This window comes from Nerophis lumbriciformis, linkage group LG11 (assembly GCF_033978685.3).
Source record: "Nerophis lumbriciformis linkage group LG11, RoL_Nlum_v2.1, whole genome shotgun sequence".
NCBI lineage: Eukaryota > Metazoa > Chordata > Actinopteri > Syngnathiformes > Syngnathidae > Nerophis > Nerophis lumbriciformis.
The window spans coordinates 30462110-30487155 of NC_084558.2; the positions used below are offsets into that span (position 1 = coordinate 30462110).

General features: G+C 43.8%; 1 protein-coding gene across 3 annotated transcripts in view; it reads left to right on the forward strand.

Moving 5' to 3' along the window:
* The window catches only part of grin2da (glutamate receptor, ionotropic, N-methyl D-aspartate 2D, a), a 399219-nt gene that overhangs the window by 201701 nt on the left and 172472 nt on the right, over window positions 1-25046 (forward strand). For all 3 annotated transcript variants that reach the window (XM_061966842.1, XM_061966841.1, XM_061966843.1), the window contains 2 exons: window positions 4211-4398; window positions 9698-9838. In XM_061966842.1, the coding sequence (XP_061822826.1) occupies window positions 4211-4398; window positions 9698-9838 (329 nt within the window). The remainder of the gene's footprint in view (window positions 1-4210; window positions 4399-9697; window positions 9839-25046) is intronic.

Here is a 25046-nt window from a genome sequence, read left to right on the forward strand (position 1 = left end):
TGACACTGTTCTTTTTTTTTTTTTTTTTTTATAAATGTCTAATGATAATGTCAATGAGGGATTTTTAATCACTGCTATGTTGAAATTGTTACTAATATTGATACTGTTGTTGATAATATTAATTTTTGTTTCACTACTTTTGGTTTGTTCTGTGTCGTGTTTGTGTCTCCTCTCAATTGCTCTGTTTATTGCAGTTCTGAGTGTTGCTGGGTCGGGTTTGGTTTTGGAATCGGATTGCATTGTTATGGTATTGCTGTGTATTGTTTTGTTGGATTGATTAATTAAAAAAATAAAATAAATAAATAAAAATAAATGTAAAAAAAAAAATAGATTTAAAAAAAATGAGAATCGATTCTGAATCGCACAACGTGAGAATCGCGATTCGAATTCGAATCGATTTTTTCCCACATCCCTAATTAGTATGCAGAATGGCTCAATGCTAACAGCTTCTTGACTTTGGCCCCGTTTACACTGCTCACCAAATCTGATTTGTGTTGCCGTCAAGTGACACAGATCAGATTTTTTCTGCCAGTCTAAACGCTCCAAAGTGCTTCAAATCAGATTTTTTTTGGCATCATATTCAGGCCACATCAGGAGGTAGTCCTGAATCAGATTGGAATCTGTTCTTTTCAAAAGTGACTTCAATCTAAACGCAGTCCGACCTGTATGTGACCTGGATGTGATTTTTTTCGTCAGCTTTGGGCAAACTACGTCACTCGTGTGCACCGCGAAGACACAGTCGCCAGCTGAAATGGATATTTAATCACAACGTCCGGTTTTGGTTTTTATTTAGAAACGTCAGAATTTTCGGTGCCTCACTTGTCAATAATGCGCAAATAATAGGCTATATGTAATATATGAATATATATTTTGATTCCGAATAAATAGCGCTTGTTGAAAGACCGAAACTGACGCTGTGGCGCATTTGCTTACATGTGAGTTGAAAAATAAAGCTCACATAGATCCACGCTAATGTCCGTGTCTCCTCTACTTAACAGCCATAAAAAGATTACAATCCTCCCAAATATATTACACTATTTACATCCATTGATACATTTATCTTCACGTAAAAAAACAAATGTTTTAAGGTGTTGCGACTTTTATTTAATTTGTAGTAGTAGTAGTAGTAGTGCGCATGCAAGTGACGTCGAGGCCGCCTGTGCGCGTTTACACTGGAGTCTGAAAAAAATCATGTTAAACTTTCAGTGAAACATGAAAAAATTAGTTCTCAAAAAAAGTTGATTTGGATCAATTTGGCCTGCAGTGAGATGTCCACAACATGGATTATTTGGGGAAAACTGTTTCTGTCTGACTTAACACATTTATTGACTTTGCGGTTGCATGTATAGTTCACCGAGATTGTAGCCAATGCGAGTCAGAACTTATTAGCTGGCATTTATTGTTCTGAGCTTCATCAGATATTAAATAACCATCCGAGCTGAGAAAATGCTTTCGTCAAGGCCTCAAGGACACGTTATATCAAGAGAAGTGGAACGTGAGCTGACTCCATTCACATTTTTCTTCACATCACAGCCAAGTCAGCGAGCCGAGCCGGGACCGCTTTGGAAACGGCTCAAGGCGAACGTTCTTCGCGCCGCACCGATCCGCTCGCGAGCCGCTAGACTAGAAAGAAGCCTGAATAATTAATCTGTGTCGCTCCCGGGAGCTTCATTTGCATGTTATCAACGTACAAATCTGTCGTGGAAACACTTGCATCATCCAGTCACGCATGACGGCTTCAAATGGGAAATGTCAGAAAAGTATAACATAACACACTCCAACACACTTCCTACTCTTCCAAGGGGACTTTTTTTAACGTTGCAACAGGAACATGTCCTCTGTCAAACAACGACAATTCATGACAAATTCAATTTATGGACAGATAATTGATGAATGGATGACAGATAGACCAGCTAGATAGACCATTAAATATATAGGTGGATAGACCTACAGTCGTGGTCAAAAGTTTACATACACTTGTAAATAACATAATGTCATGGCTGTCTTGAGTTTCCAATAATTTCTACAACTCTTATTTTTTTGTGATTGAGTGATTGGAGCACATACTTGTTGGTCACAAAAAACATTCATGAAGTTTGGTTCTTCTATGAATTTATTATGGGTCTACTGAAAACGTGACCAAATCTGCTGGGTCAAAAGTATACATACAGCACCATTACATTATCAATTTTGGTGATGTAGAAAAGTTACAATCAAATCAAATTAGCTTCATGGCATGGCCTCTTAGCTTCATGTGAGTGGTTATGATTGACGACACCTGTTGACTTCTCTGAGCCCATTTAAATAGGGCTCATGTGATGCAGTCATTAGACTCGGTTACAAACGCGACAATGGGAAAGTCAAAGGAACTCAGCACAGATCTGAAAAAACGAATCATTGTCAGCCATTTCAAAGCAGCTTCAGGTCCCAAGAGCAACTGTGCGGAAAATTGTTCGTAAGTATAAAGTGCATGGCACAGTTTTGTCACTGCCACGATCAGGAAGAAAACGCAAGCTATCACCTGCTGCTGAAAGAAAATTGGTCAGGATGATCAAGACTCAACCGAGAACCACCAAAAAGCAGGTCTGCAATGAATTGGAAGCTGCTGGAACACAGGTGTCAGTGTCCACAGTCAAGCGTGTCTTGCATCTCCATGGACTGAGAGGCTACCATGCAAAAAGGAAGCCCTTGCTCCAGAAGCGACACCTTAAGGCTCGTCTAAAGTTTGCTGCTGATCACATGCACAAAGACAAGACCTTTCGTAAAGTTCTGTGGTCAGATAAAACAAAAATGTAACTGTTTGGCCACAATACCCAGCAATATGTTTGGAGGGTAAAAGGTGAGGCCTTTAATCCCAGGAACACCATTCCTACCGTCAAGCATGGTGGTGGTAGTATTATGCTCTGGGCCTATTTTGCTCCCAATGGAACTGGTGCTTTACAGAGAGTAAATGGGACAATGAAAAAGGCGGATTACCTCCAAATTCTTTAGGACGACCTAAAATCATCAGCCCAGAGGTTGGGTCTTGGGCGCAGTTGGGTGTTCCAACAGGACAATGACCCCAAACACACATCAAAAGTGGTAAAAGAATGGCTAAACCAGGCAAGAATTAAGGTTTTAGAATGGCCTTCCCAAAGTCCTGACTTAAACGTGTGGACAATGCTGAAGAAACAAGTCCATTTCAGAAAACCAAAAAATTTAGCTGAACTGCACCAATTTTGTCAAGGGGAGTGGTCAAAAATTCAACCAGAAGCTTGTGGATGGCTACCAAAAGCGCCTTATTGCAGTGAAACTTGCCAAGGGACATGTAACCAAATATTAACATTGCTGTATGTATACTTTTGACCAAGCAGATTTGGTCACATTTTCAGTAGATCCATAATAAATTCATAAAACAACCAAACTTCATGAATGTTTTTTGTGACAAACAAGTATGTGCTCCAATCACTCTAATACAAAAAATAAGAGTTGTAGAAATTATTGGAAACTCAAGACAGCCATGACATTATGTCCTTTACAAGTGTATGTAAACTGTTGACCACGACTGTATGTCTTCAAGCACATTGTGGCTCTCAAAGCTCATTGTGCGGATGGACTCTTCCTCAATTCTTCATCATCATCAGCCCCACCGAGATGTCTTTCTTTTTAATCTCATCCCCCTTATTTAACTCTTTAATAATGCATGAGGCGAGAAGCAGTGTTTTTCCAAGGAACCAATAGAAAGAAGTCCGCGTGGAACATAGTAACGTGTAGGATCCATCATTATGAAAGAACGCGCTGAAAAACGTGAGGCAGAACCACAAGGATTCCCCGGTGAGGCACGCTTGTTATGGATCACAAAGATGTTGTCACATCACGCCATGTTGGCTGTCCAGAACCCTCATGAGTCCCTCAGGCTGAGACGTGCACAGGTCAAAGCTCAAAGTCGGCCGTCCTCGGGGCTGATGCTTCTCTGATGAAATGTGCCGAGAGGAAAAAAAGAAAAGATTCCGGGGTTGATACCTGAGGAACACCCCTTTCTTTCTTTTCCAGTAAGAGCCAAAAGTGTGGCCTCTGGGGCCGATAGGTTGAGGGAGGCGATAGGACTGCCTTGTTGATGTGAGCCAAGCAGTCATTTTACTCCCCCGGCAAGTGGTTCCTGAATGCAGCGCGGTGCTTTCAAGTGTCTCTGCACGACAATTGACAAACGTAACGACTCGTTTCTCTTCAGGTCCGTTTGCTGTACTGCTCCCTGGAGGAGGCCGAGCTGGTGTTCCGGGCGGCCTGGGCGGCGGGGCAGGCCGGGCCCAGTCACATGTGGTTCGCGGTGGGCCCGGCGCTGTCCGGACTGGGCCTGGAGGGGCTGCCTAAGGCCTTGTTCGCCATCCGGCCTCAGGGCTGGAGGGACGAGCCGCGCAGGTACGATTCTCGCTGAATTTAAATGAGCCGCATTGATTTGATCCTCGTCTACTTTGGAAAGAACACACAAATGCGCTCGAAGGGAACGTTAGCATTTGTGAATGTTTAAATGTTTGTGTTGAATATTCCAAACACAACTGAGCGTTTCTCCTACTTTCTTGTTGCTCCTGAAAGGCTGAACAATTCTTCCGTTTCCCTTCCGTGTTAGTACGGGAATTAACATGCCGCGTGCTTTTAAAAATACATGAGGCCGAGTGAGAAATAAACATTTTGCTCGTCTCCTCTCTGTAAAAATAAACACTTTTTTCCAACACGCTGGCATTTTAAGAGCGGCTGGTCCCGGTGTGATGGATCTGCTCACGTGTGACCCCGCTTCACCGCCGGGCTCATTAAAGTTTTATCTCCTCTAATTTAAAACGACGTTCCCAGTGCGTCAGGTGAAAGGAACAGTTCCTCATTGATTTGGACAATTACACTCAAGTGAGGAAGGAATTCTGCTGACTCTTCTCTTGAAGAAGAACAAGACACACGTCCGGACACTTTGTTAGGTTTTATTTTATTATTAGGCACTGGAAGCCCAACACTTGCAGCCCTTTGAGGCACTTGTGATTAATGACTTTATAAATAAACACTGTAATGCCTTGTCAGTATGATGCAGTAATACTGTACATGCGTATAATGAATTTTATTGTCTTTGTAAAGAACAAAACATCACGGTTTTGTATTTCTCTGTGCTGTTTTTGCTTTGTGGTGTCATCTTTTTATTGTTGTGTTGTGTGATGTGTACTGTTTTTGCTGTGTTGTGTCTTGGTGTTGTTTTAGTGTCGTTATATAGCTGTGCTGCTGTGTAGCATTGCTGTGTTGTGTCGCGTCTCCCTTATGTTGCTGTATTTCTATGTAACTGTATAGTATTTTATTGCTATGCTGTGTCTTGTTGCTGTGTGGTTGTGTAACTGTGTTGCTGTGATGGTTTGTTGTATTGACGTGTTACTGTGTATGTGTTGTTGTTTGTCTGTGTATCTGTGTTGTTTTTTTTGCTGTGTTGTTAGGTTGCAGTGTAGAGTTTCATTGCTGTGTCGTGTCTTTGTGTTGCTGTGCTGCTCTGTTCTGTTGCCTTTTGTGCTGTGTTGTTGCAACTTGAGTTGCAGAATTGTTGTATTTCTCTGTAGCTGTGTAGTGTTACACTCCTGTGTCGTGTCTTGTTTTAGTGTTGTTGTGTGGCGGTGTTGTTTTTTTTCCCGTTTTGCTTTGTTGGGTATTGATGGGTAGCTGTGTGTGTTGTTGTGTGTCTGTGTTGGGATGTTGTGTTGCTGTGTTGTTTTGGTGTGTTCTGTGTTGTAAGGCTTCCCAGTAAGGTCTATTCAGGTGTAGTGGAGAGGAAGCTACGCCGGATAGTTGAACCTCGGATTCAGGAGGAACAGTGTGCTTTTCGTCCTGGCCGTGGAACTGTGGACCAGCTCTATACTCTCGGCAGGGTCCTTGAGGGTGCATTGGAGTTTGCCCAACCAGTCTACATGTGCTTTGTGGACTTGGAGAAGGCATTCGACCGTGTCCCTCGGGAAGTCCTGTGGGGAGTGCTCAGAGAGTATGGGGTATCGGACTGTCTGATTGTGGCGGTCCGCTCCCTGTACGATCAGTGTCAGAGCTTGGTCCGCATTGCCGGCAGTAAGTCGGACCCGTTTCCAGTGAGGGTTGGACTCCGCCAAGGCTGCCCTTTGTCACTGATTCTGTTCATAACTTTTATGGACAGAATTTCTAGGCGCAGTCAAGGTGTTGAGGGGATCCGGTTTGGTGGCTGCAGGATTAGGTCTCTGCTTTTTGCAGATGATGTGGTCCTGATGGCTTCATCTGGCCAGGATTTTCAGCTCTCACTGAATCGGTTCGCAGCTGAGTGTGAAGCGACTGGGATGAGAATCAGCACTTCCAAGTCCGAGTCCATGGTTCTCGCCCGGAAAAAAGTGGAGTGCCATCTCCGGGTTGCGGAGGAGACCCTGCCCCAAGTGGAGGAGTTCATGTACCTCGGAGTCTTGTTCACGAGTGAGGGAAGAGTGGATCGTGAGGTCGACAGGCGGATCGGTGCGGCGTCTTCAGTAATGCGGACGCTGTATCAATCCGTTGTGGTGAAGAAGGAGCTGAGCCGGAAGGCAAAGCTCTCAATTTACCGGTCGATCTACGTTCCCATCCTCACCTATGGTCATGAGCTTTGGGTTATGACCGAAAGGACAAGATCACGGGTACAAGCGGCCAAAATTAGTTTCCTCCGCCGGGTGGCGGGGCTCTCCCTTAGAGATAGGGTGAGAAGCTCTGTCATCCGGGAGGAGCTCAAAGTAAAGCCGCTGCTCCTCCACATCGAGATGAGCCAGATGAGGTGGTTCGGGCATCTGGTCAGGATGCCACCCGAACGCCTCCCTAGGGAGGTGTTTAGGGCACGTCCGACCGGTAGGAGGCCACGGGGCAGACCCAGGACACGTTGGGAAGACTATGTCTCCCGGCTGGCCTGGGAACGCCTCGGGATCCCCCGGGAAGAGCTGGACGAAGTGGCTGGGGAGAGGGAAGTCTGGGCTTCCCTGCTTAGGTTGCTGCCCCCGCGACCCGACCTCGGATAAGCGGAAGAAGATGGATGGATGGATAATAGTGCTGTGTCAAATAAAAAGTAGAACCAAACAAGTTATAAATGATAAATGGGTTGTACTTGTATAGCGCTTTTCTACCTTCAAGGTACTCAAAGCGCTTTGACACTACTTCCACATTTACCCATTCACACACACATTCACACACTGATGGCGGGAGCTGCCATGCAAGACGCTAACCAGCAGCCATCAGGAGCAAGGGTGAAGTGTCTTGCTCAGGACACAACGGACATGACGAGGTTGGTACTAGGTGGGGACCAGGGACCCTCGGGTTGCGCACGGCCACTCTCCCACTGCGCCACGCCGTCCCTTGGTGTGGTCTTTTTTTTTTCACTTTTAAGCTCACCTTTACAAGCTCAGGAATTAATTATTTTTTTATGATTATAATGTTTTTTATGATTGTGAGAAGTCAAAATCGAAATCGAGATTGAACTAAATAAACACATAAATAAATCAAAATACATTGTTAAGCCGCGTTTTTGTTTAAAGTTAAGTTAAAGTTAAAGTACCAATGATAGTCACACACACACTAGGTGTGGTGAAATTTGTCCTCTGCATTTGACCCATCCCCTTGTTCACCCCCTGGGAAGTGAGGGGAGCAGTGGGCAGCAGCGGTGGCCACGCCCAGGAATAATTTTTGGTGATTTAACCCCCAATTCCAACCCTTGATGCTGAGTGCCAAGCAGGGAGGTAATGGGTCCCATTTTTATAGTCTTTGGTATGACTCGGCCGGGGTTTCAACTCACAACCTCCCGATCTCAGAACGGACACTCTAACCACTAGGCCACTGATTTTGAATATTTAGCCACGTTGTTGTATAGTTGGGTTTTTGTGTAGCTCTATTGTTATTTTGTGGCGTTGATTTCTTGTGTAGCCGTGTTGTGTCGATTTGTGTTTGTGTTAGTCTGTTGATGTGCATTTGCGTTGTTCTGTAGCTTTGTTGTTGTGTTGCTTTGTAACTGTGTAGCTGCGTCCTTGTGCGTCTGTGCCGTTATGTTGTTGTTATTCGGCCAGCAGCACAAGTGCCGTTGTGTTTTATGTGCGTTTGTGCTGGAGGTCCCCCGAAGAGCGTCCCCGGACATTAAAAGCGATGCTTATGATGTGGACCACAGCTTTGTCACATAGAGAGAAACTACCCACGCCCCTCCGTGCTTGCCATTTCGCGCCACAGCGCCACTAACGACCCTCTCAAGTCAGCGCACAAGTCCAACACAGCAACTGCTGCAGTAGATAAGAGGAAGAGGAAAGCCCAACAAGAGTTCTGCATCGTCTCCCTTGTGGGAAACACTTTTTACAAAACACCATTTTCCCAAGATGAAAAGGCAGTTCACAAGACAGCATGTTTGTACTGTCGCCAACTAGTGGCCTGGTATGCACATTACACTGCTACTTTAGCACCTGTGCGTAGTTGCTGATCATTTAGACCAGACCTGGGCAAATTAAGGCCCGGGGGCCACATGCGGCCCGTTAAGTTTTTCAATCCGGCCCGCCGGACATTCCCAAATAATTTTTTTAGATCTTCAAGATGGAAACTGTAGCTGCCATTATGATGTGCAGTGATGTTTTCTAATGACCGTAAGTCTTGAACTATACAAAGTGTTTCAATGGTTGGAATCTGAGCTTTTGCATGATATACTAGTTACTATGGTAATCTAATTAGTTACTATGGTAATCTAATTAGTTACTAGGGTAACCTAACTTTGGTAATCTAAATCACAGCAGCTCAGACGAGGCACCAAGCAGGGTGGGTGGGAAGCGTTTCCACATAGTTTTTCAAGAGCGGCCAGCCTGAAATGCGGAAGGAGATTTTTACAACAATGTTCTAAAGACGGCGTGGCGAAGTTGCTAGAGTGGCTGTGCCAGCAATCGGAGGGTTGCTGGTTACTGGGGTTCAATCCCCACCTTCTACCATCCTAGTCACGTCCGTTGTGTCCTTGGGCAAGACACTTCACCCCTTGCTCCTGATGGCTGCTGGTTAGCGCCTTGCATGGCAGCTCCCGCCATCAGTGTGTGAATGTGTGTGTGAATGGGTGAATGTGGAAATAGTGTCAAAGCGCTTTGAGTACCTTGAAGGTAGAAAAGCGCTATACAAGTATAACCCATTTATCATTTAAAGCTTAGTGATATATCAGATATGTCAGATTGGTGTGTTGTTGTTTTTTTGTTTTTTTTACACTTCGCGTTCATATATCGCTGTTTGTTGCATTTTTTTGTGTTTCGCTTGATTGTAAAATATGTCGATGGAGAGGGGGTGTGACGTTCATATGTTGTCAATATTCTGTGTTTTATCGTTCATAGTTAATATTGTAGATCCCACATTCTTTATTTTCATGTACATTCCCTGGGTGTCTTATTCAGTAAAAAAATTTTAAATTCCATTCCGTTTTTTTAAGGCAGTCATAACTTTTTTAGCATTCAGACATTATTGTGAGGTTTGTATTAGTGTTCCTAAAAATCAGATATACTGGCCCCCAGACACATTTTTATCTCTAAATTTGGCCCCCGAGTCAAAATAATTGCCCAGGCCTGATTTAGACAGCACAACTTGTGTTGAACATGTCCCAACTCGTGACATGCACGCCTCCTGTAGCCAGAACCTCGGCACTACAAACTTTTCATGGCGTCCCGGCGCCTCCGACCTCCTTTGTTGTCTCTCTCGCCCCCTGCAGGCGCATCGCCAAGGGTGTCTCCGTGCTGACTCATGGGGCGATGGCACTGCGTCGAGACCAGGGGGTCCCCGGCCGCGCCCAGTACGCCGGCAACTGCCAGAGCGACGGAAATCAGACCCAGCGAGTGACTGGCAGAATCAGGTGAGTGGGCGGGGCTGGGGAATGTTGATCGACAGCCGGCAACGTGCAACGAGAACAACATACACAACACTGACACACTGCAGCGCATTTTGTGGCGACCCCGACAGTGTCAGAACCACATGAGCACCACGCAGCAGCGTACACGTCAGATTTGCAGCAAGCTGACGGCATCAGCATGCACGTCTGATTGACGGAAGCTGCGCTTTGGCGACATTCTCAGCGGGGCTGACGGGAAATGTCGGCTTTGGCTCGCCTTCCCTTAGCCTAAGTTACTGGACCTGTATGGACATGAATGAAACGTCTGTGGCATCGGCGTGCATAAATGGACAACAAAAGTAGGGTTGCTCTGATCCCATATTGGTATTGGATATCAATTAAAAAACATGTTATATTGGTATGCATCAAAAATGTCTGATATTAGCTTCCAATATAAGCAGTACATTCCAGTATTCCAATAACGAGATGTAGTATTAGATCTTACTTTATCAAAAATAACAAAAAGCTTGTAATACAGTATATTGACCTACGATATTTTTCGGACCATAAGGCGCACAGGATTTTAAAGCGCACTACCAATGAGCGGGTTTATTAAGGTCTATTTTCATACAAAAGGCTCACCAGATTATAAGGCACATTTTTTTCTATCTTTAAAACACTTCCTTGTGTTCTACTTAACATGTATTGGTGGTTCTTTGGTCAAAATGTTGCATAGATTATGTTTTACAGATCATCTTCAAGCCACTTTCTGACCATCTCTTCAGGATGCACAGTTTTATGGGCGGTCTTATTTCCCTCAACTCCACTTTGACTGCGTCCTCTCCCCGTCATCTTTGTTGTACCGGTAGTTTTTAGCGCTTGCATATGTAGTCTACTGACAGATATATGTTAGAACTAGAGATGGACTGCCGATATTATCGGCCGATAAATGCTTTAAAATGTAATATCGGAAATTATCGGGATCGGTTTCTAAAAGTAAAATTTATGACTTTTTAAAACGCCGCTGTGTACACGGACGTAGGGAGAAGTACAGCGCGCCAATAAACATTAAAGGCACTGCCTTTGCGTGCCAGCCCAATCACATAATATTTACGGCTTTTCACACACACAAGTGAATGCCACTCATACTTGGTCAACAGCCATACAGGTCACACTGTATGGCTGTTAACACTGTTACAAATATGTGAACCCACACCAAACAAGAATGACAAACACATTTCGGGAGAACATCCGCACCGTAACACAACATAAACACAACAGAACAAATACCCAGAACCCCTTGCAGCACTAACTCTTCCGGGACGCTACAATATACACCCCCGCTACCTCCTACCGCCCCTCCATCTCAACCCCGCCCACCTCAACCTCCTCATGCTCTCTCAGGGAGAGCATGTCCCAAATTCCAAGCTCCTGTTTTGAGGCATGTTAAAAAAAATAATGCACTTTGTGACTTCAATAATAAATATGGCAGTGCCATGTTGGCATTTTTTTTCCATAACTTGAGTTGATTTATTTTGGAAAACCTTGTCACATTGTTTAATGCATCCAGCGGGGCATCACAACAAAATTAGGCATAATAATGTGTTAATTCCACAACTGTATATATCGGTATCGGTTGATATCGGAATCGGTAATTACGAATTGGACAATATCGGAATATCGGATATCGGCAAAAAAGCCATTATCGGACATTTCTAGTTAGAACTCTGCGCTACTTCATATTAGAGATGGCAACAGCGGAGGGTGAATGCCACACAACAAAATGATAGAGAAAAAGAAGGACCTTATTGACCACACGTGGACTACAATGGCAGACGGGTGCAACATTTCGGGACTCGCAGATCCCAAATACACAAGTACTAAAAGGTAAGAAAAGTTTGTTATGCATATTAGGTCGAAACAAAACGCCAGATAACATCTCTCCTAAAATTTTATACACACCAAGATAATACCCGTATGTTAAAGCACAGTACGTCTAACTATGGTAGCCGTAATCATCCGAGTTACATCAAGCGGTGCGGCTTCGTAGCTTACCAAAAGTTATGACAGCTTTTTGAGGGCCATGTGTAATGTTCTATATTTTCAATGAAACATCAAAGTTTTGGTGTTTCTTGCTTATGTGTGCTTATACGTTGTTTTTCACCAAATTATTACATATTTACAATCTTACACATTACATTTTTATAAAAATCTCCAAAGACATTAAAAAACATTTGAAAAAAATATCAACCTAGTGATTTCCAAACCTACTGGTGGATAGTGCCTGCTCCATTCTGTGACGTGAGAGCACAATTCACCATTCAGGTTTAGTCCGCCGAGCTACGTGCAGAACTCTTTCAAAAAGGGTAAAAAATAAGGATTTCAATAAAACACGATCTCTGGAATAACGTGATTGGTGTTTTATGGACCCCGACAATCACATTATATTGAACTTTCAGTGCATGTATAAACTATAACTATATACAGTATACATATACACATACGTATAGACACATACGTGTGTGTATATACATACATATATATACACATATATACACGTATTTATACATATATACACATAGATATACAAATGTATATATACACACACACACACTTATATATATATATATATTTGTATATACACATATACATACATATGTATGTACACATAAATACACATAAAATACACATATACTGTATATATACATATGTAGAGTATATATACCTATATATACATATGTGTATATATACACACGTATGTATATATATGTATATACACACATATGTATATATACATACTATATATACATATGGATATATAATGCATTTATATATACATATACATATACATATGTAAATATACATGTACACATATGTACAAATATACACATATGTGTATATATATATATATATATATATATATATATATATATATATATATATATGTATATATATATATATATATATGTGTATATATACACATATTTATATATACATGTCTAGAACTACACACGCTGGCCAAGGTTAAACTTCTATCGAGTCCAAGTTTGTAATGCTAAATCCTGGACGTATACATGTGTATATTGACAACAAAAGGCTTTCATATTCTATATCTTGTAAATAACTCCTCTGCATGGCTGCTTCAAGTTGTAAACAATAAAGGCTAAAGACTATCAGTTACGCTACAAGCTATTTTGCTAACGTAATAGCAAATTATATAATTTACTTGACCCTTGCCAAACACAGTAGGCACTGATACAATTGAAAGTAGTTGTTAGGAAAAATATTATTTATTTTGCCGGAGGACTGTGATGTTATTGCCTTACAGTAGAAGGCTAAGCTAGCTAAACAACAAATAAAGCTAACTTTGCTAACACATTTCTAACCTACTGTTATTACTGTTTCATTGTCTCTTCCATTGCCATAAATAGTAGTCACTGAGCCCGCCATTAAAAGTAGTTTTTCAGAAAGTCAGTCTTTTTGTGAAAGTTTATGGGTGAAGCAGCTAGGACTCCTCTTGGTACATACTCGAAGAGACTTCTTACACATGCCATTGCTGCGAAACAAAAAAGTTTACCTGGCACTTCTTACTTCTTCAGATGAGACTGGAGATTTGAATAGTGTCCTGTGCTGGGTAATACAACCAATAACCAATAGCCATTTTGCTATCTAAACTACAGGTGCACGTGCATAAACCAAAAATTGGCCGGACGCGTGCACGGCAGTCTGGGTAGATTTATACCAGGGGTGCTCATTACGTCGATCGCGAGCTACCGGTCGATCGCGGAGGGTGTGTCAGTCGATCGCCAGCCAGGCATTAAAAAAATAGTCCTAAAAAAGAGCGATCATAAATCTTCACTATGACGTCACTTTCGTCACTTGATTGACATTCACGGCACCCGGGGGTCTTCTGAGATGACGCTGGATGCTGCCAGCTCATTAAAATTACCGACAGGAAGGCGAGAAACACTTTATTTCAACAGACTCTGGCGCCGTACCTGTCGTCAAAACTCCAATGACCGACTGCACAGTTGCACAATAAAAGCGCTGCTTCATCCTGCCTGCGCTAACAAAATAAGAGTCTCAGAAAGCTGGCGTGCACAAGCTAGAAAGCTACGGAGTTTGCCGCCAATGTATTTCTTGTAAAATGTATACAGAGGAGTATGGAAGCTGGACAAATAAGATGCCAAAAACCAACCACTTTCATGTGGTATTGGACAGAAAGGAGGACTTTTTTTCTCCTCCATTCGAAAATGTGGACGTTATCAGCACCACTGTCTGATTCCAATCAATGCAAGTCATCAGAATCAGGTAATACACCAACTTATATTCTTGTCTTCATGAAAGAAAGGAATCTATATGTGTTAAACATGCTTGTATTATCTTTAAACATCTTAAACTTATTAACAATATTAACTATATGTGTTAAACATGCTTGTATTATCATTAAACACCTTTAACTTGTTAACAATATTAACTATATGTGTTAAACATGCTTGTATTATCATTAAACACCTTTAATTTATTAACTATATGTGTTAAACATGCTTGCATTATCATTAAACACCTTTACCTTGTTAACAAAAACATATATTTCATAAATAAGTAAATATAAATTATATATATGAATGAGGTAGATCCCCACGACTTGATCAATTGAAAAGTAGCTCGCCTGCAGAAAAAGTGTGAGCACCCCTGATTCATACCATATATGGATAATCCGCTGACAATGTTCCCAAATGGTGACCGATTATATTATGAACATTCCTAACGGACCGTTTGGAGGAAGAAGATAGGAAGACAAAATTGTTTTGTAAATATCTCCGCAATGCCTCCACGCTTTGATTTAAAATATTTGGGACTCATGCAGAGCCCAAAGGCACATAAGCAGGTACCAATAGGTAAGGGACGTTGGTTTTGCATGAACCAACCTTACAAGGCCACCTACTGTATAAAGTTGTATAACAAGGTACAGACAGTCCCATCATTGTTGGGATCGTGGGGTTGCATAGCTATGAGGGTTGTGTTCTCATGGATGCGTGATGATAAGCGGGAAGCGGCAGAAGCAGCGTGCATGTAAGATGAGTATTTATTCCAATGACGAAGGCAAAAATACAAAGAATAAACGTGCCGCTGGCACGGGAAGCTACTGCAAGGATTTACAAAGAACAGGCATGAGGGTAGAAGCGAGTAGCTCGCAAAATAAACTTACATGTAGGATTCAGAGCGTGGCAAAACAATTGCAACTGTGGCGTGTAGCAAGCATTGATCCAGCGACGAAGGCTGGGTGACTATAGAATATAAAGGGGAGTGATTAACTAAGGAGACAGGTGGAACCGCTAATCATAAACTGAAAACAGGTGTGTCCATTTAGAGCCCTAGGCAACAAGAAAAGTAAACAGAGAAAGTGGCGCTGAGAACAAAACAGAACACGAAACTGCAAATAATAACCAAAACACAAAACAAGACATTACCCGGAACATTGGGTCATAACAATTATAAAGTGTTTATGAGCGGGGGCAAACAGGTTGTGATTTATGAAGTAAATCTGTAGAGACTCCTCCCACCCCCACTAAGGACTGTTTTCACTGCTGGACTCTAGAAAGAGGTTCCGCAGCCTCCACAGCAGAACCTCCAGGTTCTGTAACAGCTTCGTCCCTCAGGCCATAAGACTCTTGAACGCATCATAATAATCCCCTCAATTCCCCCCCAAAACGGATTAACTCACTGGAATATAGAGACAATATAACATACATCCATAACGTTGAGGCATATGCAAAAGTGCAATATATTTATCTGTACAGTAATCTATTTATTCATATCTGCACCGTATTGCTCTTTTATCCTGCACTACAATGAGCTAATGCAACGAAATGTCGTTCTTATCTGTGCTGTAAAGTTAAAATTTGAATGACAATAAAAGGAAGTCTAAGTCTAAGTCTAAATGAATGTATGGGTAACAGTACAAAATGTTTTGCCAAGTAGAAGACAGAAAATTCAGGGACAACTTATTGATTAAGTCATTGATTAGGGGGCGTGTACCAATACCTCCCTCACCGGATGACAGCAATGACAACCGATTGTTTCCTTACAAATACACTGCTGACTCCAACAAGGTGACATTATCTTGTCAACATTTCAATGTTGTTTTTCAGCATCAATGTTTGTGCGCTCAGCGTAGATAAACTATGCCGCCTCTAATCCTCGGTTCTTGTTGTTGATGATGATGATGATGATGATGATGCTAATGAGACCTAAGTTCACTGTGTGTGCATGAAAGGAAACAAGTGTTGTGCGGTTTCCTCTTCCTCACCACAGCTGGGATGGCAGCGGTCTGGACGGGTCACGCCGCGGTCGCCGATCTAGTAGCTGATTAGTAATTTAACTCTAAACACATCCAATTAGTGAACACCCCCTGGGGTGGAACACGAGAGTGAATAAAAGCAGTAGATTAGGTCTGCTGAGCAGAATGCATCATGAGGATGAGGAGGATAGAGAAGAGCGCCCGCCATTGAGGAAAGACTGCACATGTGAGGAACAGTGCGTTCACACGTATCATGTTTGGTTGGGGTAAAATAAACCTGCTTGTGTGATACCTGATGTGTCTATTTGCCACAGTATGCTATTTGTATATTTGACAGAAGTGCTCTTCAAAAGTATATTTTAGAAACGTTTGGTGAAATCTAAGCTGGTAAATATAGCAGAATATGGAACAAAGTTACTTGTTCAAGTAGCAGTCAGCATTTTGTTTTGGAATACTTAAGTTGTGTCACAAAAGCTGCCTACTCACATCTTTACTTTATGCAAATATTAATGACTTTATGGCCTTTAATCACATGATAAAAATACCAGTGTAAAATCAAAGCAAAGGATTCTTCAACATCCATCCATCCATCTTCTTCCGCTTATCTGAGGTTGGGTCGCGGGTGCAGCAGCCTAAGCAGAGAACCCCAGACTTCCCTTTCCCCAGCCACTTTGTCCAGCTCCTCCCGGGGGATCCCGAGGCCTTCCCAGGCCAGCCTGGAGACATAGTCTTCCCAATGTGCCCTGGGTCGGACATGCCCTAAAGGGAGGCGTTCAGGTGGCATCCTGACCAGATGCCCGAACCACCTCATCTGGCTCCTCTCAATGTGGAGGAGCAGCGGCTTTACTTTGAGCTCCTCCCGGATGACAGATCTTCTCACCCTATCTCTAAGGGAGAGCCCCGCCACCCTGCGGAGGAAACTCATTTCTGCCGCTTGTACCCGTCATCTTGTCCTTTCGGTCATAACTCAAACCTCTTGACCATAGGTGAGGATGGGAACGTAGATCGACCGGTAAATTGAGAGCTTTGCCTTCCGCCTCAGCTCCTTCTTCACCACAACGAATCGATACAGCGTGCGCATTACTGAAAACGCTGCACCGATCCGCCTGTCGATCTCATGATCCACTCTTCCCCCACTCGTTAACAAGACTCAGAGCTACTTGAAGTCCTCCACTTGAGGCAAGCTCTCCTCCACAACCCGGAGATGGCACTCCACCCTTTTCCGGGCGAGAACCATGGACTCGGACTTGGAGGTGCTGATTCTCATCCCAGTCGCTTCACACTCGGCTGCGAACCGATCCAGTGAGAGCTGCAAATCCTGGCCAGATGAAGCCATCAGGACCACATCATCTGCAAAAAGCAGAGCCCTAATCTTGCAGCCACCAAACCGGATCCCCTCAACGCCTTGACTGCGCCTAGAAATTCTGTCCATAAAAATTATGAACAGAATCTGTGACAAATGGCAGCCTTGGTGGAGTCCAACCCTCACTGGAAACGGGTCTGACTTACTGCCGACAATGCAGACCAAGCTCTGACACTGATCATACCGGGAGCGGACCACCACAATCAGACAGTCCGATACCCCATACTCTCTGAGCACTCTCCCCAGGACTTTCCGGGGGACACAGTCGAATGCCTTCTCCAAGTCCACAAAACACATGTAGACTGGTTGGGCAAAAAATTATTCAACATGTGGAACGAAATTTAAACTTGGGGTCCGAGACCAAGAATATGGAATAAACAGGATAGGAAAAATGTGAAGTGAAGTTAATTATATTTATATAGCGCTTTTCTCTAGTGACCAAAAGCGCATTACAGAGTGAATCCCATTATCTACATCTTGAAGTTACATATAACCAGTATGGGTGGCACTGGGAGCAGGTGGGTAAAGTGTCTACATATAAAAATATACATTCAGTATAAAACAATTGTTTGCGTTCCAGAACAAACGTTCATCTCTGTCTTGACATCATCTGGGTGAGGAGACGGAGCGACGCGCTTACGGCGTCCCTCGCTGCTCATTAACATGTCTGCTCTGAACGACCTCCCATCTGTCGCCCGCATGTGTGTGTTTATGATTTCCTCTACGATGTTCTTCTGGATGTCATCCATCCTTCCTCTCCTGCTCCATCGAAACATAACCTTGCGAGGAACAAGGATCGTGAGTCACTTTTGTGTTGGCGATTGTCCTTCAGAGACTCCATCGCCCTGCGCCGAGACTCGGACACACAAAACGAGCAAAAGTGGAGGCGCTTCAGTGGCTAATGTTCATCCAGCTGCTGCACAAATCATAGAAAACACATCTTGTTTTCTTTGCTTCTTTAAGGCTACATCCACAGGATATTTACATTTTTTTAAATTTTAAACACTGTCTTCAGCATTTGGTAAAATGGCACTTTAGCCGTTGTCATGAAACGTGTGCGACGTTATCTCATAGATTTAAAGCTTGGTTAAAGGGGAACTGCACTTTTTTTTTTTTAATTTTGTCTATGGTTCACAATCATTATGAAAGACATGATGACAAATGTGTTTTTATTAATGGATTCTAAATAATAAATACACGTAAATCCTCATCATCGGCGGTCACTCGTGGTCGAGTATGACTGTCCTCCTTCCTGATCCTTGTGGGTCTTCAGGTGGGCGTGGAGGCCGATTCTGGACCCGATTATTCTGGGGCAATGTGGACAAGGGAATGTAGTGGTGGTGGGTTTGGGTTGGGCCTGTTTGGTGGATGCTCTCTCCTTTCTTAGGCTGCGCTTGTCTTGTGCAGCATGACGGAGGTCGTCATTATATTGCTCGGCACCCTCACGGACAAGGTTTCTCCACATCGTCCTGTCTGTTGCCTTGACTTCCCAAGACTTAAGGTCTATGCGACACTTTGTCAGGTTTGCCTTGATGTTATCCGTAAATCTCTTCTTTTGACCTCCCGGGGCCCGTTTCTCTTCAACAAGCTGGGAATAAAGGACTTGTTTTGGGAGGCGAGAGTCAGGCATGCGGACTACATGGCCAGTCCATCTGAGTTGGTTTTGGGCAATTGTGGCAATGATGGTGGGTAAGCCAGCCTCCTCCAGGACGCTGGTGTTGGTGCGTCGATCCTCCCAGCTGATCATGAGGATTTTCTGAGACATCTATGATGGTAGGTCTCGAGTGCCTTTAAGTGCCTGCTGTAGGTGGTCCAGTCTTCTGACCCATACAGAAGGGTGGGGAGCACGACTGCTTTGTAGACCAGGATTTTGGTCTTTGTTTGGAGGTCACGGTTATTGAAGACTCGCTTCCTCAGCCTTGAGAAGGCCCCACTGGCACAGCTGAGGCGGTTGTGAATTTCATCGTCAATGACAGCTTTAGATGACAGGAGGCTCCCGAGATATGGGACGTGGTCCACATTTTCCAGTCGGATTTTGTCAATTGAGAGGTTTGGGGGTAGGACAGGCGCACTACTGTTTTGTGGTGATTGGTGGAGGATTTGGGTTTTCTTTATATTGATGGCAAGACCAAGCTGTTTGTATGCCTTCGCAAAAGCAGACAGAATGCACTGTAGGTCCTCTTCTGAGAGGGCCACGAGGGCATTATCGTCTGCATACTGCAGCTCCATGATGGATATGGTGGTGGTTTCACCTTTAGCCCTGAAACGGTTGATGTTGAGGAGTTGACCGTCGGTGCTGTACATTATTTCGACTCCCTGGGGCAGATGTATGTTTGTGAGATGGAGGATAGCAGCAACAAAAATGGAAAATAGTGTTGACGCGATGACACATCCCTGTTTTACACCTGTGTCTACCCTAAAGGGTTCCGTTTCATCTCCACTGCCACTGAGCACTGTGGCTGACATGTTATCATGCAGTAGTCTCAGTACTCGGATGTATTTGTCTGGGCAGCCAATCTTGGACAGCACCAGCCAAAGGGCCTGACGGTTAACCGAGTCGAAGGCTTTGGTGAGGTCTATGAAGGCTATGTATAGTGATTGGTTTTGTTCCCGGCATTTTTCTTGCAGTTGTCGTGGGATGAAAATCATGTCTGTGGTGCCTCTCCTTGGGCGAAATCCACTCTGAGAATCAGGAAGCACACTTTCTGACAGGGGGGTGAGTCTTTTGGCCAAAACCCGAGCGAGGGCTTTCCCTATGGTGGACAGGAGAGAGATGCCACGGTAATTCCCACAGTCTGCCTTGTCTCCTTTCTTAAATATGGAGACAATTAGGGTATCTCTGAGCTGTGCAGGGATTTCCTCTTCTTCCCATATTTTGAGAAGCAGGGCATGGATGTGCTTGGTAAGATCGGGTCCGCCTTTCTTCAGGACCTCTGCTGGAATGCCGTCGGGCCCAGCAGCCTTGTTGTTCCTCATCTTCCCAATGGCATCCTGCAGCTCATCCAAGGTAGGTGGTTCTCCCATGCTTGCATCTGTGGGTTGTTGTGGGAGTTGGCTAAGAGCCTCCATCTCAGGTATAGTGTCCGTGTTTAAGAGGTCCTCAAAGTGTTCTTTCCACCTGTTTGAAATTGTGTCCTTGTCCTTCAGCAGCAGCAGACCATCCTTTGAGCGAAGGGGGGTTAGGCAGCGGTGGCTGGGACCATACACCAATCTTGTGGCATCGAAGAAGCCTCTCGTGTCTCCAGAGTCAGCAAGCTGCTTGATCTCCAGAGCCTTCTTTGTCCACCACTGGTTCTTCAGTTTCCTAACCTGTGTTTGGACAGCTGCCTTCGCTTTGGTGTGGGCTACTCTTTTCGCTTTGCAGTGGATGTCGTTTTGCCAAGTGATGAAAGCTTGCTGCTTGTTGTCAATTAGTTGCTGGATCTCAGTGTCGTTCTCATCAAACCAGTCTTGATGTCTCCGCTTTTTGAGACCAAGGATATTTTTGCAGGATTTCATTATGGCAGTCGAAAGTGTGCTCCAGTGTGTTTCCGTATCCTCTGGGTACTGTTTGGGCATCGCTGCGCTAAAGGCCTCCTGCAGCTGTTGTTGGTAGGTGGTGTCACTCAACAGCTCAATGTTAATTCTTGGCCGGCACTGTCTTTTCTGCATCCGTCTTTTCCGCATTAAACGGATGGACATGATGGAGCGAATGAGGCGGTGGTCGGTCCAGCAGTCGTCTGCACTGGTCATTGATCTGGTGTTTAGGACATCGCTACGGTCTTTAGAGCGGACAATGACGTAGTCAATGAGATGCCACAGTTTGGAGCGAGGGTACATCCATGATGTTTTGAACGGAAAAGTGTGTTGGTGATGACCAGGTTGTGCTCCGAGCACTTAGTTAGCAGTACTGTGCCATTAAAGTTTGTATTTCCGACCCCTTCTCTCCCCAGCGTACCCCTCCATAGGTGGTGGTTTCGTCCCACTCTGGCGTTGAAGTCTCCGAGCAGGATTAACTTGTCCTCCTTGGGGACTTCAGGTAGAACTTTGTCCAGGTCAGCATAAAAGGCCTCCTTAACTTCATCCTGTGCATCAAGGGTTGGTGCATAGGCACTAACGACCGTGGCCATATGACTGCTAGCAAGCATAAGGCGTAAGGTCATTAGGCGCTCGTTGATGCCCACAGGGAGTTCATGGAGGTGGTTGATGAAGCAGTTCTTAATAGCAAAACCCACACCGTGGATTAGTGGCTCATTTGCAGGCTTTCCTTTCCAAAAGAAAGTATATCCGCCTTTTTCTTCCTTCAGCTGCCCTTCGTCTCGGAGAGTGCTGCGATGTCGATCTGGAACTTCCTTAGCTCTCTGGAGATGATGGCAGTTCGCCTTTCAGGTCGATCGCTGACTTGGTTGTCCGTGAGGGTTCGCACGTTCCAGGCTCCAATGTGTAGTTTGTGTTTTCTTTGTTTCTGACCGCGTCGTGGTGATCCCTCTGGATGCGGTATTCCAGAGAGGATGTTGCGAGGCAGGCTATTTTTAGGGTACTTTTTCTAACCCCCTCCCCTACTGGGGTGAGCAGAGTGGATCCTGAATAGGGCTGCTCAGTCATGGGTGCAGCTGCCGAGAAGCTCTTCTGCCTCAGTCCATGAGCTTAACGGCTGAATCTAACACCCCTAACCGCCTGTGTGCCTGGTTGTGGCTAGGGACTGCCAGACTTCACTGTCCTGCCCCTGTTACCACTTCCCGGTCGCCAAAGGACTTTAAAGTATCCGGGATGTAAAATGGATGGGTTCCCATTCTGGAGGACGCCTGCGCGTGACGTCTTTTAGCATGGGGAGACTGATGCGCCTGCAGCCACCACACGGTCCTTGGCAGAGAGGGGCCTTGATCCAGTGGCATGGATTCATGACGACTGGAGACCACCCTCTGTTGCAGCCTTCATCCGCCTTCAGTGCCGTTGTGACATGCAGTGTCATCCGCCGCCCCTTCCACCGTTGAGGTCTTTGGAGGTCTTTGGACCGCACTTTGTCTGGAACCTCCCCCTCGACCTTACCGCCATGGTTAAACCTACCAGGAGCAGAAGCTCCTGACGGCATCGCTCTTAGGTTCATTGGAACACGCAAGGCTCTCCACCACGGCAAGGTGGCGGTCCATGGAGAGCGCAAATAAACACGTAAATAAAAGTCATCCAACGGGAGCTCCACAATTTCCCCCATAAAATCCAATAAATAACCATCCAAAAAGCGCCAACAATACGCCATTTACATTTCGTGACTTGAATAATAAGCACGCGTTAGTGATATTGTTATTATAAGTGCTAACGCAGACAAACTATTTATAGCGGCACCGTGATCACAAGCTTGTGTGCTGATGTTTACATAATCGAGTGGTAAGGTGCTTCCTCGCTTCCTTGCTCCCTATAAGTTTATTGTACATCATAAATCATGCCTCCCACCTGCACAGAAGACGCCTGAGTAGGTAATCTGACAAGTTGAGACACTATGACTGCCATTTAGGAACTGGTACTGGCGAGAACGACGCGAAACGCGCTTGTTCCTGGTTGGCCAAATATCGCTGAACAGCCGGTGAATACGTATTTTTTTTACTTTACTGGAAGGGATTTCCCTTGAGAGAGGAAAATGTATGTTTTTAAAAATACAGTTTTCGTCTGTAATCTGTTTTAAAGGAGAGATAGATTGATAGAGAGATACAGTGCATCCAAAAAGTGTTCCCACCTTTTCACTTTTTTCACATCATTTGTTAGTCTTATTCAAAAATGTAGGTTTGTTCTCAAAATTCTACACACATTACCCCATAACGACGATGTGAAAAGGTATTCTTTTGTAAATTTGCAACAAAAAAAAAATCACATTTACATAAGTATTCACACCTTCTGCTCAATACTTTGTTGATGCACTTTTGGCAGCAAATACAACCTCAAGTCTTTTTGAATACGATGCCACAAGCTTGGCACATCTATATTGCTAGTTTTGCCCATTCCTCTTTGCAGCACCTCTCAGGCTCCATCAGGTTGAATGGGAAACATTGTTTTTTTTTTATCCAGGATGTCTCTGTACATTGCTGCATTCATCTTTCTTTCTGTCCTGACTAGTCTCCCAATTCCTGCCGCTGAAAAACATTCTCACAGCATGATGACGTCACCCCTATGCTTCACTGTAGGGATGGTATTGGCCTGGTGATGAGTGGTGCCTGGTTTCCTTCAAATATGATGCCTGGCATTCACACCAAAGAGTTTAATCTTTGACTCTTCATACCAGAGAATTTTGTTTGTCATGGTCTGAGAGTCTTTCAGGTGCATTTTGGCAAACTTTTCACTGGAGCTGTGAATCTTTGGACACCACACAATTTTATTCAATTCAATCCTTGGGGGTAAGGCTTCAATTCAGAATCCATTCTCGATTCAAACCGATTCTCGATTCAAAATCAATACCTTTTAATAAAATTGGGTGCCAGTTCTATGATAACTGCATTCTTCCCTAAAATAAACGGCTGTTTCTGTATTACTGTATTATCTGTATTAGAAATGGCTTCCGCCTGACAACTCTACCATACCAGGCCTGGTTGGTGGATTGCTGCAAAGAAGGTTGTCCTTCTGGACTGACTAATTTAAAAGTAACGCAGCAATGTACAGAGATATCTTGGATGAAAACACTTCCCATCCAACCTGATGGAGCTTGAGAGGTGCTGCAAAGAGGAATGGGCAAAACTACCCAAAGATAGTTGTGCCAAGCTTGTGGCATCGTATTCAAAAAGACTTGAGGCTGTAATTGCTGCTAAAGGTGCATTAATAAAGTATTGAGCAAAGGCTGTGAATAAATGAGATTTGTATTTTTTTTTACTTTTAAAACATATGCAAAATTAAAACAAAAATTGACATTGTTGTGTCGAATTTTAAAGACAAAAATACATTTATTTTATTTTGGAATAAAGTTGTAACATAACAAAATGTGGAAAGGTGAAGCACTGTGAATACTTTCCAGATGCATTGTATATACTGTAGATATCTAATTCACCTCCAAGGGAAAAGGTCAGATGCAGACCAAATCAAACAAAAACAAAGCAGTGTTTGTATCTCAGTAAACTAATGCCATGGGTAACGTTATTTCCGGTTAAAGATGGACATTTTTACCAGAATGTTGCGTTGGTTAAAGTTTCTATTGGTTTTTAATGTTGTATTTTACATTTGTGCGATGATGACATTATCACTTGTTTATTCAGCCATTTTAAATCACGTGACCAACACCGAATCTCATGACACTCCGGTCCTGTAAGACACATTCATTTGGGAAACGTTGTCCTGATGTTGTATTGTATCGATCCGCCGTGCTAAAGCACTGGCTGCTACTTCTGTAACTCTCATTTTTTATGGCGTGTGACTGCTGAATAACAAGCCACGGGACCAAACAAAGTTTTAAGTGCCAGGATTTTGATGAAGAGAGCAAGAACTGCTGTCAAATTCCAGAAGGAAATCATCGCAAACGTGGAGTTGATCTTGCTCGGAGGTACAGGAAGTCTGCATAAAAAAACAACAACATGTTGGCAATGAAAAAAACAACTTGTTTAAATAGT